Source organism: Alosa pseudoharengus, unplaced genomic scaffold (assembly GCF_046254945.1).
Source record: "Alosa pseudoharengus isolate Yale_2024_CS ecotype anadromous, Long Island Sound unplaced genomic scaffold, YU_APseudo_1.1 YU_APseudo_1.1_scf_17, whole genome shotgun sequence".
Lineage (NCBI taxonomy): Eukaryota > Metazoa > Chordata > Actinopteri > Clupeiformes > Clupeidae > Alosa > Alosa pseudoharengus.
Window position 1 is genome coordinate 24751695 of NW_027468640.1, and position 14826 is coordinate 24766520.

The window sequence follows — 14826 nt, forward strand, 5'->3', positions numbered from 1 at the left end:
CGGCTATTTTGGGATGATGATTATGATGCCAAATCCTCTGGAGAGATATCAGTCCTAGATATCAAAACTACTGAGACACAATCACTTAAACAGATAGTGCGGCGTCGCTAATATGTCACAGAGTTGTTGTGTGATAGGAGACGTTTTATGGTCTAAATCAAATGTATTTTTTTAACATGAGATAACAGCCACATTATGGGATTTAATAGTAGAACACCCAACGCTGGATATCACTGATTAAATGTCACTCTCTCTCTGCCACCATCTAAAAATTGTATAGCCCTAAAGCATGAACTGTAACAGAACACCAGTAGACCATCATGGTTACTCTTGACTCCTGTTTTGCCAGTCGGCTCCAGTTTATCTTTCCTCGGTTGTCAGGCCGATGCGCAGCTGTGGAGCTCAGCAATGGAAACTCAGTCCACATCTGGGGCTCTGTTTGGCACTTGTCAGGGCAAGGCCACATAAACAGCAGGAGAGGTTCCAGGCCTGGGTTAGCTCTCAGCGCTGGCTCCGTCTCTGCCACTTCTCCTCTCTTCATCCTCCTCTCTTCTCCTCTCCACTCTGCTGTTCTCAGTCCTGTCAGCTGGCCACTGGTCGCCTGTCCCTGGTCTGGAGTGGAGCTCGCAGGGCTCAGCTGTCGTCCACTGGTGGCTGAAGGGGAGAGACGGGCACCTCGTGATGCTCATTTGCTGCCTTTTCTGTCTGTCTGTCTGTCTCTGTCTCTCTCTTTCTGTCTGTCTCGTTCAATCTCTTTCTCTGTCTCTCTCTTTCTCTATTGTTCTCTCCCACTTCCTTCTTGCCTGGTGTCAGTGTCTGTCCACCCACGACCTCCCAGATCACCACTACTGTCCCACAGCCTCAGGGTGTGTGTGTGTGTGTGTGTGTGTGTGTGTGTGTGTGTGTGTGTGTGTGTGTGTGTGTGTGTGTGTGTGTGTGTGTGTGTGTGTGTGTGTGTGTGTGTGTGAGAGAGAAAGACAGGAGAGAAGTGGAAATTTGTTCAAGTTCCAGTTCTACTCAAGAGTTGAAGTTAACTTGAAGTCTGTCGCACAGGCAATTGAGTCACTCAACTCATGCAATATTCGACTGCCACAATAAACACTTTTGGAAATCCTCTCCCCGCACACTTTGATGCCACACCAAGAGCTGGTCAGTGAAACATTTCCCTTCACCCGAGACCTCTGCGAAAGGGTTCTAAAAAAGTCATCTTTAGGATTTTCTAAAAAATGATTATTTCTCGTACAGCACCAACTTGACCGATGTTATATTTCCTGTGCGACCACTGCAGTGGCCGTGTTCAGTATCCACCGTAGAGTTCCAAAGGGCAAGCTCATAAGCATGAAATGGGATCTCCATCAGGGTGGCGGCTACACACGCCTCGCCCTCTCCGCGTGTCTGACACCTCTTCTCTCTGGCAGATGGCTGGTGGAAAGCCCTGACCTTTTCCGCAAAAGTTTACCACTTTAAAATATTTAGCTTTGGCTCACGAGCCGACCCCGGGAGCGCTTAGCGCCCGACGACTGGCGCTCGTCTTGGTGATGAGCCACTTTTTTGCGGCCCGGCGCATGCATGCATGCAGGTTCTCACTCAGCGGCTGGCTGCGTCGCTCTCTCTGTTTGACAGACTTTCGCTGTTAAAACAAACATGAGAAGGGGAGAGAGAGAGAGAGGAGAGGGAGACTGAGACTGAGCGAAAAAGAGAGAGAGAGAGAGTGGAAGGGAGAGAGAGAAAAAAGGATAAAAGAGGAGGCCACCGTTGAGGTGGGAAAAGGCCTCCTGCTGTGGACGCCAGCTCATCTAATGGGTCTGTGTGAGGCGTTCCCGCCTCTCCTCCTCTCACACAGACCATCAAACAGCCACAGACAGACACCTTTTGTCTCTCTCTCTCTCTCTCTCTCTCTCTCTCTATCTATATATCTCTCTCTATCTCTCTCTCTCTCTATCTATCTCTCTCTTTCTTTCTTGTTTTGACAGATGGGAGAGTGTCAGTCAGGCCACTTATATTGCTGCATGCTGCATGACGTCACATGGGGGTTGTACTTACAGGTTGGACCGTTAGGGTCATCCTCAATTTAGAACCTTACTCCAACATCCAAGTTATCAGGAAGGAGGTGTAACTGAGATTGGGCCAGTGTGTTACTCATATAGTTATTTTTGTAAGTCAATATTGTTCAGTTAATAAATTAATATTATATATTAATGTAATGTTAGTGTATTAGTATAATAAAATGTAATCAATTGTGATTGTGTGTCACATCCTTTACCTTTACTAAAAGTTCATGGGGTGAGGAGTCTGGAGGTCGGGATTGGGGAAGTCTTTGACGTGTATTTTTTATTTTTTATTTTATTTAAAAAAAAAAAACACTTTTCTCAGCAACAACATCAATTCAGCAGTGAGGTGGTGAGTGCCGCCGCCTGTGCCCGGTGCCTTTAGAGGAATGGCGGCGTCAGCAGGAAGAGTACTAATGCATGAAAAATGAGGCGTGCTAAAAGACTGAAAGGCCACATCAGATTCGGCTTATTAAGACACAGACCCCGGGCACAGCCCTGACCGACTGGCCATCTGCTGAAATACGAACCTGTGACAAGAGGTCAGGCTTAGCATGACACTGCCCACAGTGTGGACACTTGGGACATTGTGTGGAGATGGGACTCCCATTATACATATTAACGTTTCTTATCTTTCTTTAGGAGGCCATTTTTTCCCAGAATTCATTCCCATGTATAGCACAAGTACGCCTTATTGAATGCTACGATAATAGAACTGTAGCCTAATTACCAGATGTTACTGTTGGAGTGGCTGCGTATGATGATTTGATTGAAGCCAGTCTCTGTATGCCCACTTAACACAATTCAATTTTTCTCACTTTCTTGAGACTAGATTAGAGTGCTTAAAACAAACTAATTTTCCTTTGCCGCAGGTTGCTGGTACTTGTTAATGTTGGCTGTCCTAGTATTTGGTTGACCTGGAGACTTTAATACACTCTAGTGCACTCTAGTCTCCTCCACTGCCTTCTCTTTCTCATTCTGCCACCCCCCCCTTCTCTCTCTTTTCCTTCTTCTTACTATTCCTCCATCTCCTCTTCCTCGATTCCTCCCCTCCTCCCCCGTTTCCCTTTCAAATTTGCACTTAACACCTTCCTGTGGATCGCCCCTTCATTCATCAACACTGTTTGTCCCGGTGACAAGCAGGCCGCTTCCAGAATATCAATATCGGCTAAGACAATGTGTCGCTCCGCCCAGCCAGTAACCTTCAGCTAAATGTCACTCTGCTTAATCCTATTTGAAAATTAAACATCGGAAAACCTTTAGCATTCTCTTCCTCCTCTTCTCTCCTCCCCTCCCTCCCTCCTTCTCCATCTCTCACCCGTATTCCCCTCCGCTCGCTTATTCTATCCATTCCGAACACCTGCGACATTTGTAAATATTATGTTTCTCTTGCTCCCAATATTTGTTTGTTGGTTCTTAAATAATACCAGTGGCCAAGGATGATAAAGTGGGACAATTGGATTTTTATACCTATCTGAGTGTGTGTGTGTGTGTGTTTAGAGAGAGAGAGAGAGAGAGAGAGAGAGAGAGAGAGATGTCAGGTGCCGGCCCAGTGGCTCTGTAAAAGAGGAGAGAGTGACAAAGAGAGAAGCGAGAGATTGGAGAGGGTGTGCGCCACGTGAGGAGGTCCCCCCCATGCATCAAATGCGCATATTTACATAAACAAATCCAGGCCGTATAGGCAGTAATTACCGCGGCGACAGCGCGGGCCGGGGAAGAGAAAGAGGGTGTCTGATGCGGACAGATAGGCGCAGTGACTGAGGCAGAAACTCCATCAAAGTGCCGCGGTGCAAGTACACTCACACTGACACATTCCCTCTCTTTCTCTCTGTGTGTCTGTGTCTCTTTTATACACACACACACACACACAGAGAGAGAGAGGGAGAGACCATGGCTTCTTTGTATGCATGAGGTGCCTGGTATGAGAAGCCAGCTCTTTTCGTGGAAGAGATGGAGCTCATATTTCCACATTTGAAGATTATGGCTCCCACTACCACAGGAGGAAAAGGGTGAATACATCCAGGAACAGCGATCGGCAGCAAAGCACAATTACCCCACTGTTAAATGGACCTCTTTAGAGATGTTATGACATGACAGCCCCACCGATAAAGAACGCAATATGTCTCCCTGGGTTTTAGATATGCAGTGCAATAAAAACAATTATACTTAAGGTCAAAAGTTGCATTTACCACTCAACCCCGTTCTTGCCGACATTCATTTGCATGTTGCTGCTATTGTAAACATAGTTAAAGTTAATGGCGTCAGTCAAAGAAGTAGTCATCACTATTACCTCAGATTTGTAATGAGGCGTGTTGGTGTTTAAGAAAACATGTGGAATACATTTCTGCTTTTGGATGAGAGACGAAGTGCAGCTGTATGTTTTGCCTTCTCGACATGTCGCAATCCAGATGTCTAAACTGATAGCTGATGAGGAACGATGTGGGAAAACTTGACAGAATGATTTTGATGTTCAGGGCTCTTAAAAGCTAGCCTGTTTGGTCAGGTGAATCCCATACTTATCCATCCAGAAATTATTTATTTGTGTAATGTATTGTGTGTTGCGTGTGCGCGTGCACGCGTGCACAAAGCCCTGACCCATGCCTGTGTTTTTGTGTTATGTATTGTGTGTTGCGTGTGCACGTGCACGCGTGCACAAAGCCCTGACCCATGCCTGTGTTTTTGTGTTATGTATTGTGTGTTGCGTGTGCACGTGCACGCGTGCACAAAGCCCTGACCCATGCCTGTGTTTTTGTGTTATGTATTGTGTGTTGCGTGCGTGTGTGTGTGTGCGTGCACAAGGCCCCGACTCATGGGTGTGTTTTTGTCGGTATGTGTGTGTGTACAAAGCCCTGACCTATGTGTGTGTGTGTGTGTGTGTGTGTGTGTGTGTGTGTGTGTGTGTGTGTGTGTGTGTGTGTGTGTGTGTGTGTGTGTGTGTGTGTGTGTGTGTGTGTGTGTGTGTTTGTTTCAGTTTGTGTGTGTGTGTGTGTGTGTGTGTGTGTGTGTGTGTGTGTGTGTGTGTGTGTGTGTGTGCACAAACCCCTGACGCATGTGTGTGTTTTTGTCGGCGTGTTTCAGGTGGGAGATGCAGGAGGATGCAGAGCTGGAGGATGAGGAGAAAGCTTTGGTGGATCACCTCCAGAAGACCTGGTTCACCACCAGCCCTGGCCCCTCCTCATAGCACAGATCTACCCAGCATCAAACATGCATCAGAAATCCATCCCATCCGTACATTACAGCATGTTTGACATTCAGCACATATGATATGCACACACATTTTTATTTTTTTTCTGGATGTCTATGTGCTAAGTCTGACCTTACTCTGGACTATGATGCCAAGTGATTAACTGCTAAAATTTAAGCACATGAATGTTTCATTGTACTTTTTCTGTTTTGCTGTACAATATTCTTTACACATGTTTTTTTTTCTGGAGGTGCTGTTCCATACGTCTGTTGGTGCTATATGGCTCCTCATGCAGTACAGTTCCCATGACCACAGCTGAATGTAATGTTTATGTAGGGGGGATGCCATGAGAACATATGTAGCTCTGTACACAGTTTACATAAAATTGTGTTTGTCTCACTGTGTTTTGTAATATGGAGTAGTCAGTCACTCAATGTTTTATTAAAATAGACTCTTCACTATGCTCCATGTCTGTTGAAATGACCATTTTCTGACATCTAAAATCTTTTGTATGGCAGAAAAAAAAATCACAATGGGTATTTGCAAGGTTTTGTCTGTCTTTCTAAATACAAAAATATGTCCTTGTATGCAAGAGAGAGGACATCTGTGGATAATAGGATCCAGACAAAGCTAAGTGTAGCCTCTGAAGTGACTATTATTATAATGTATACAAATCAATGAAAAGATGGACCTATATCTATTTTTTTTTTTTGTATTTTTGGTTTGAAATGAATAGCATGATAAATAGCCGTTATCTTCTGACAATTGTTAGGCAGTTAAAAAGACACCTCTGAAATAGTATTTTGTGATTAAAGACTTAATGCCACATCGGTTTGATGCAGCCTGGTTGGCTTTAGTTGTCAAAGGGTGTATTGTGTATTTCAAAAGCCTCTGAAAAGAGCATGTTTACTCACATCACACTTTTGACAATGGGAATGTCTTTTGATAGACGTATACCAAATGGAAATTGTTTGATGCATTATTCTACAAAAGAGAATAGTCATGGTAACATAAGCAGGCTATTAAAGCAAAACAATCTAAAGGGTTATTGTGCATAAAACTCCACCTAGACTTTCAGTCTGGCAGAAGAAACAGCCTGTCAAAGCACACAAAGCATTGCTTTTCATCCGCGCATCTCAAGAATGACACATAATGGTTACCGCGCCTTTAAGAGTAAAAGCGCTCGCCGAAACGTCACACTTCCGTTTCCTGCAGATTCTTCCTGTTTTCTGCAACAAGGAAGCAGAAGATGCATGATGGTTGAGATTTCCACATTTGCTTGTTATGATGGTATGTGAGTGAAACGAAAATGCATGTTTCTCACTTTGTATTTGCCCTCTTGATTGGTGTTCATTACTGCGGACGGACGAGGACACCAAGTCCAACGCGTTGGTGAAATTAAGAGTTGCAAATCCACAAGTAGGATTTTTCATTAAATGTAGACGCAAACATTTGTTGTGATTGATTATTAGAGAATTAAAACAGCCCTGAGGAATTTAATGTGAGAAACTTGCACTGTCCGGATCATTCAAGAGTAATTTCGTTCAGTCTGTGGTCAGAAAGTAGGCAGCAAGCCACTGGACACACTTGCTACAGCTGACCAAGTTTATGAGCTACATTTTAGATACGAACAATCATTCAAGTGTGCAGGTGTAGTGCAAAATTAACCTATCAAGAGCAGCACAGGGTTTACGATGGTTCCGTCTATTTATTCAGAAGAAGAAGCTGGCACATAAGCACCCTTGTTGACGTGAATATAAAAGCACCTGCTTTTTCTTTGTTTTGTACAATAACACAGCATCTGCTCACAATGTTGATAACCATGTTAACTGCAGGTCAAACCTTCAAAGAGAATTACACCTCATTGTATTAAACAATGTGCTCATCTTGCAGGTTAATTGTCTGTGACACACTCAAGACGTCCATGCTGGTCAGAGCAGTGCCCTGCATATTCTTATTTTTCTTTCTAAACATGGCTCAAGAAGACAAAGAGAAGACAACTGCTCTGAAAGGTAAGATAGGCTATATGAAATTGTAGTTGGATAGCATACTTATAACCTTGTCACTGATATTAGCTGTTTGTTTTAATGAAAGGTTACAAACAAGGCTTTTACAAAACTGTTTACAACTATAATATTTGACTGTAAGATATAAGATATATATAAGACTATTCCCAGGAATTGTGTTTTTGTATTTCTTTTTTATTTGGTAGGCTTACTGGTACTAAGTTAATAACAAAAGTCGATATCATGTAGGCTACTGTGAAAAAAAGGTTACTTTAAACAGAAGTTGTAGAAGACATATACAATGACCAGTCTTATTTACAGATTGTAGTTTTCATACATCAACATTTGAAGAATGTTGTAAGTAGAGCCTAATAACCACCCTAACCATCACCATAACCATTATGGACAGATCACAAGTAAATCCTAACTGTAATAACATCCTTTTTTAGATTTACTGTCAAGGATAGATCTCGATGAGCTGATGAAGAAAGATGAGCCTCCCCTCACCTTCCCAAAGACGCTGGAGGAATTTGAGTATGCCTTTAATGAACGTAAGTTTTTCTGAAATGGGTTGAAAGAGTCTTCTACTGTTAAGTCAGCATCAAGGATGGAAAACTGTGGAATTAATCCGAGAAGAATGGACAATCCACTTTATTGTTGAGAATTTGTTTTTTTGTTTTTTTGGTAATTTGTTATTGAAGATCTATGGAGCTTCCCTGATATTGTGATGTTAATGTCACCTCTAAGTTGAGTCACATTGTGTTGCATTAGTGACTGTTGATGGTGTTTGAAAAGTTAAGCAAATCACATCTGCCATTGTATGATGATGATTATGAGGTGGTTGTGGCTTGGTGAGTTGTAGTTTGTCTCTTTCAGGGTTCAGCAGACAAACCAGTCAATATCTATGACTATGAGGCCTATTTTTGTGCTGATAGCATAGTAGATTTATTTCAGTGTGTATTTTGTGACATGGCATGTTTTTGTACAATATAATGATGAAGTGGTAATGTTTATGTCAGTAGGACTAATATGTGATGCAGTAGTAGATGCAGCTTATGTAGGTAGGTGTCTATTATTATTATTATTATTATTATTATTATTAGGGGTCCAAACAGTGCAGTGGATGAATGTGAAACTTCACAATAGCCTATGGTCCCAGAGACCTGTCTCTACTTAGACCCCCTAATGGTTAGGGCCTAACCTGAGGTACTGCGCCTATTAGGTGGCACTATAATAATCAGTTTTACATCTTGGCAAGTACAGTGAGGCCTAGCCTCAAACTTCTTGCATCATTGCAATCTTTGCATCCATCTGCATCTTTGAGTCATTGGCCCTCTGCTCTAAAAATGTCAACTTTGTTCACAAGTACAGGGAACTAGTTTGAGGCCGTTCATCTCATTTTCCCAAAATGTATTGTACAAAACTCGCCTGAGTCTTGGCTATCTTGGCTTTATCAGCTGTCTTGCTTCTAATTTGTCCAAGTATCCACATTAAGTTGTTATGCAAGTCTTTGCATTACTAAATCAGCATCCGTTAGGGCATCATCAATCATCATCAGGCTGATTTCAATCTCAATTCAAACCTGTAAGCTCCTAGTTTCAATCCTGCTTTTGAAGCCCCTTTGCCTAAACTGCGGGTACCTTTTCCAAATGTTGAACTTGAATATTTCAGCCATTTCCCTCTAGAGGCCACTTCAGCCAAACTGCTCACTTGCATCCACTTTCTCAATAGCAGAGTGGCACAATAGCTCACCTGGTAAGTGTCTTGTTTGGCTATGCTGAGTTTAGTGGCTCAAGTCCCACCTGTGACAGTGGGTTCCCTCACTCACAATGGGTTCCCCCTCTGACAATGGGTTCCCTCTCTCACAATGGGTTCCCTCACTCACAGTGGGTTCTCTCTCACTGTAGCTGCCACAGTGGGTTATAGTCACAAATACTGTAAATCAGTATCCTCAAAAAGTTCCTCAAAAAATATTGATTGATCAACTGCTTGGACCCTGATCATCGATGCTCTGCAACTATTATTATTATTATTATTATTATTATTATTATTATTATTATTATTATTATTATTGTTATTATTTGTTGGAACAAGGGCTGCACAATTGATCGACTTTTTATCAGAATTGCAATTTGAATGAATGCAATTCGCTAATAGCTGCAATTAAACATGCATCTCGTAAACTCCCAACTCTCCATGTTAATCTGGTGCTGTGCTTCTCATGCACTTATCATTGTCACCAATCAGAAGTTGCCCAACCTAAAGCGAAATGTGGAATATTGAGGCTTGACTTCTGTGTCAAATTGTAATCAAATCAAATTGTACTCGCAATATCTATCAGGAAAAAAAAAAAATCACAATTACATATTTCCCCTGAAACACATGTGCCAGGGCTTTCTGGGATGAAGCAGTAATGTTAGCCTTGTGTGCCCCTCTGTGGTTTGTGAGGTGTCTGTGTGTGTGTGTGTGTGTGTGTGTGTCTGTGTCTGTGTGTGTGTGTGTGTGTGTGTGTGTGTGTGTGTGTGTGTGTGTGTGTGTGTGTGTGTGTGTGTGTGTGTGTGTGTGTGTGTGTGTGTGTGTGTGTGTGTGTGTGTGTGTGTGTGTGTGTGTGTGTGTGTGTGTCTGTGTGTGAGTGAGTGAGTGAGTGATAGTGTGTGGGGGGACTGCTAGCGTAGCTCTACTGAAGCCTCCCCTCCTCTGATGATGCAGTGATTTTCTTGTGCATTTGCTGCCGCCTCTCTGGGGATGGTGCTGGCTGTCTGGGTGTGCAGGGGCCCCAGGAGCGTGCGCTGGCAGCTCTGGACATGAGGTGTTTGGGACGGGCTGTCAGGGACCTACTCATCCCTGCAGAGCACTTGACGGGGGATTTGCATAACCTTGCTCCTCCGTCCAAATGCCTCCTGCCCCCCCCTCCCCCCCCCCACACACACACACACTCTACCTCCCTCCTCTGCTCTCCTCTCCTCTCCTCTCCTCAGCACACAAGAAAAGCCCTGAATGCCATTTTTTGCGTTGACTGAAAGGTTTTTTTTTTTTCCCCATCCCCTCCTTCTCTTTCCTCTTTCCCTCTCTCTTCAAAATGTCACTCATTGGGCATCTGTTGCTAGCTTATTCTATGGATGACTGGGGAGCAGTTATAGAATATGAGACCACTGCTTATGCTTTCAGACACACCTGCTGAAAAAGGAGAAAGTGTGTGCGCGCATGTCTGTATGTGTGTGTGCTGGTGTGTGTCTGTGTGTGTGTGTGTGTGTGTGTGTGTGCGCGCTGTGTGTTTGTGGTGGAGGAAACAGTGGAATTGTGTAAAAGAGATAGGATAGGAAACACATATGAGCCACAAGGAAGATAAAATACACACAAGTGTTTTTTTTGGCTAGGATATCTTGTCTTAATCCTTAATGATGATGGCTTCATCATATTAGCCCTGAGCTTTTTTTTTTCCATTACTGGAAATCCAAGGTTATGTACACCCAATTAAGCCTCCGAAATGGAGAACAGCATGCTAATTACGAATGGAGGGGAAAAAATGGGGGAAAAGTTGAAAATGAATACTCATGAGAGAGAGAGAGAGAGAGCAAGAAAGAGGGGACTCTTTTTGTGTGTGTGTATGTGTGTGTGTGTGTGTGTGTGCGTGTGTGTGTGCGCGCGCGCGTGCGCATGTGCGTATGTATGTGTGTGTGTGTGTGTGTGTGTGTGTGAGAGAGAGAGAGAGAGAGAGAGCTTGTGCAGAGTAGGCATTGGAGCTGAACTTTCCCCCACGCGCCGTGCGCTTTCATCAGGAGCCGTTCTTCCTCCTGTTAGGCGCCGCCTGTTCCAGAAACTGCTCGTCCTGCTCCCTTTCACGAATGCATAATTGATTTCTTCAATGCGCTCTTCTTTTATACCTCCCTTTTATGCACATGCTTTTTCAGACCTATTTCAACCCCTCACACCCCCACATAGTCAAGCTTCGGGCCTGATTAGGTGTGTGTGTGTGCGTGTGTGCGTTTGCGCACTGTATGTGTATGTGTATGTGTATGTGTGTGTGTGTGTGTGTGTGTGTGTGTGTGTGTGTGTGTTTGTATATTTGAGAAGGTCTGGGCTGGGTCCGGGGTAAAGGGAGCCTTTTAACACTCTGCGTTGATGAACGCCTTTTTAGTGTTACCCATGTCAAACAGCCGATGATGAAAGCAAGAAGTGTTCCACGCCTCATCACTAGCTGAGTTGAATCCATCTCCTACTAACCGTGCATAAAGGCGTTGCATGCTTCTTTTTAGAGAAGGAAAAAAATGCTTAGACAACCTTTTTATCTTCAAAGATATATATATATATATATATATATATATATTATTTTCTTGCCGGTTGCCACGGCAATGTAATTGAGAAAGTATGAGGCTAAGCGGCCCCGAGGCTATTTGGGTTAGCGTCTGCACTTTGAGCATATTTGCCTACACGCTTCGCTCGCTCGCTCGCTCTCCAACCGTCAGAGAGGTCACAATGAAATTTAGCACTGTTTTAAGGCTTGTTATCTCCCAGTGTCAACAGAACAATGGATGACGCTCCTCTCCCCAAGAGCCATATTTACTAGCATTAAAATCTACTCTTCCGAGCGCTAATCTCAAAAGCGCTCTAATTACTCCAATGGAAAGAACCAATATTTTTGTTCTTCCTATTTTGAGCTCATATTGCATGCTTATTTCTTCCAAAATGCTCCCACTTGATGTAAAGGATGTTTAATTTGGGCTATATGAAGGTGAGGTTATGAGGTGTTAACCTCCCCCTTAGCACACACACACACACACACACACACACCATTTCGTTTCTGCATGCTGGTGATGGAGCGCTTTCATTTGGAGCCGTAATGATGTGGCCTGCTTTACATTCATGCTGAGGCCCCTCCATTACTCTCTGTCTCATTGCCCGGAGCCCTCGCTGGCTGGGCTGGGCTGGGCCCAGTGCTGCTGTGCTGGGGCTGGATGCCTCCAGTGGGTGGATGGATGGGTGGATGGGGATGGAGGCTGAGTCGGGGGGTAGGGGGTAGTGGGTGCTCAGAGTGGAGCTCAGAGTGGGGCTCCACGTGGGGATGCCGCACTGCTCCCCACCCCAGCAGCTGCCTGTGCCTGGTTAGCAGGGGTCAAGAGCTGGCAGAGGGCCTCGCGCCATCTCAAACTCCCCGAGCCTTGCCTTCGCCGCCACCGTCCAGTCTAGTCCAGCCTGGCACACAGCCTGGCCTGAGTGGATCCCTCGAGCAAGCGTTCAAATGTTCAGCTCAGAGAGAGAGAGAGAACGAGAGAGAAAATGTGTGTGTGTGTGTGTGTGTGTGTGTGTGTGTGTGTGTGTGTGTGTCTGTGTCTGTGTCTGTGTGTGTCTGTGTGATCTGAAGGACTTCCTTACGTCCTAAATGAAGAAAAGTCACATGAGTGACTGATCTAACTTCTGCACTGTGCATGTTTGTGTAGTGTGTTTGTGTGTGTAAGAGAGAAAGTGTGTCTGTGTGTGAGAAGGAGGTTTTATCAGGAGACTCAGGTGAGTTTTGGAGCAGGCACACAAAGCGAGACTTGATAGAGCGAGTGAGAAATAAACAAAGAGAGAGAGAGAGAGAGAAAGAGAACACCACACCAGCTGTCCAGGCCAGCCCCTGCCAGACATCCCAGAAGGCCATTGGAGTGGCGAGTGGAGGAGCGCAGTGCTGTCTTCTTCTCCAGCTCCGGCTGGCACACCTGCCAGATGGGGGGAAGGCAGCCAAACACATTTAATTGCACAGAGAGAGAGATAGAGAGAGATAGAGAAAGAGAATGAGAGGGAGAGGCAAAGAGAGAGAAGGAGCGAGAGAGAGAAGAGAGGGAGAGAGGCTGTAGAGTCCAAGTCTTGAACTGAAGGTCAGAGCCAGTTTTTTTTTCTTGTGACAGTTGCAAGCCACTCTCACTGCCTACCCACACTGGCAGTAAATAAATAACCAAAAAATAAACAATTCCTTGGTCTACTTCTCTGTTGTAGTAGGCACAAACAGGGGCGTTCTCTATCACTCTGTTTCTTCTCCATGTCCCTTTTCTCCTGCTCTTCCTTTAACTGGGCCCTGACTCCAAGAAGTAGAGATGGTAAAGGCCCAGGGTTCCCACGGGTCATGGAATTTCTGGAGTATCATGGAATTTTTGTCAGGGAATGTTATCATTTTGGGGCAAAGTCATGGAATATCAGGGAATTTTGTTATAACAGTTTAAAAATGTACTTGCCAAAATACATTAAGACAAATATATTGCCACACAGAATTGGTTTATATCTGGTTATTAGCTTTATGGCTTGCTTGAGTAGCCCAACTGTGTTTATTCAATGCCTATTTATTCATCTCCCGCTCTAAAAAAGTAAAAAAAATCTTGACTGTGAAATCATTGGTTGGTATATTGTACTATTCATTATATAGTAACTCTGAAATCATTGGTTGGTATATTGTACTATTCATTATATAGTAAGTCATGGAAATTCAGGTTTTTCGTCAGGGAAAAGTCATGGAATTTTACATTTGACTTAGTGTATGAACTCTGAAGGACACTCCTGAGTGAGCGCAAGCTGCCGTGCTCCTTTGGAAGTCTTATTGGAGAGTGAGGGCGTCAGGGTCTGTGTTTGTTTGTTTGTCTCTCTCACCCTCGCTGTTAAATACAAATTCAAATTCATAGTGGTTTATTGAGATGTATTGTATTATCTCTCTCTCTCTCTCTCTCTCTCTCTCTCTCTCTCTCTCTCTCTCTCTCTCTCTCTCTCTCTCTCTCTCTCTCTCTCTCTCTCTCTCTCTCTCTCTCTCTCTCTCTCTCTCTCTCCCTCTCTCTTTCTCAACAGGTGGGCAGTTAAGACACACCAAGACTGGCGAGGCCTTCATCTTCAACTACAGAGAGGACCTGCACCGATGGAACCAGAAGCGATACGAAGCTCTGGGAGAGGTACAGAGACACAGAGGGCTGTGCAATTAATACTAATTGATTAACGTCACTCATGAATTCTGACGATTCTGTAAAAAACATAATCGAAATATAACGAATGCACTCTGATTTGCACCACTCGTTTTGTCTTCAGATATAAATCCAACGTCCTCCTATGCATTACAGTGGTAGCCGATGCATTCATTATATTTTTTGCATGTATTTTTGTTTATTATTTGGCAGCCGTGGCCTACTGGTTAGCACTTTAGGACCTGTAACCGGAGGGTTGCCGGTTCGAACCCCGACCAGTAGGCACGGCTGAAGTGCCCTTGAGCAAGGCACCTAACCCCTCACTGCTCCCCGAGCGCCGCTGTTGATGCAGGCAGCTCACTGCGCCGGGATTAGTGTGTACTTCACCTCACTGTGTGTACACTGTGTGCTGTGTGTGTTTTACAAATTCACGGATTGGGATAAATGCAGAGACCAAATTTCCCTCACGGGATCAAAATAGTATATATACTACTTACTTATTTATTTTGCAGTTTAATTATAGTTTTTTTAAAGTTTGTATGGATGATGTTTCCAAAATCATTGATTAATTGTGTTAAATAATCAGGATGCCAATATTGAACAAAATAATCATGATTACCAACTATTCACTGCGGTTTATACATTGATTTTGCAAAATTTCTTCA

At 44.0% G+C, this 14826-nt stretch overlaps 2 protein-coding genes across 2 annotated transcripts in view; both read left to right on the forward strand.

Moving 5' to 3' along the window:
- kiaa0825 (KIAA0825 ortholog) overlaps positions 1–5910 on the forward strand; it is a 101424-nt gene extending 95514 nt beyond the window's left edge. Inside the window, exon 22 of the mRNA XM_076289053.1 lies at positions 5127–5910. Coding sequence (XP_076145168.1) covers positions 5127–5229 — 103 coding nt within the window. The 3' untranslated portion in view covers positions 5230–5910. The remainder of the gene's footprint in view (positions 1–5126) is intronic.
- Positions 5911–6530: 620 nt separating this feature from the next.
- arb2a (ARB2 cotranscriptional regulator A) overlaps positions 6531–14826 on the forward strand; it is a gene marked incomplete in the record, with an annotated part of 67392 nt that continues 59096 nt past the window's right edge. The window contains 4 exon segments of the mRNA XM_076289054.1: positions 6531–6651; positions 7126–7244; positions 7688–7789; positions 14052–14152. Of these exon segments, the coding sequence (XP_076145169.1) occupies positions 7157–7244; positions 7688–7789; positions 14052–14152 (291 nt within the window).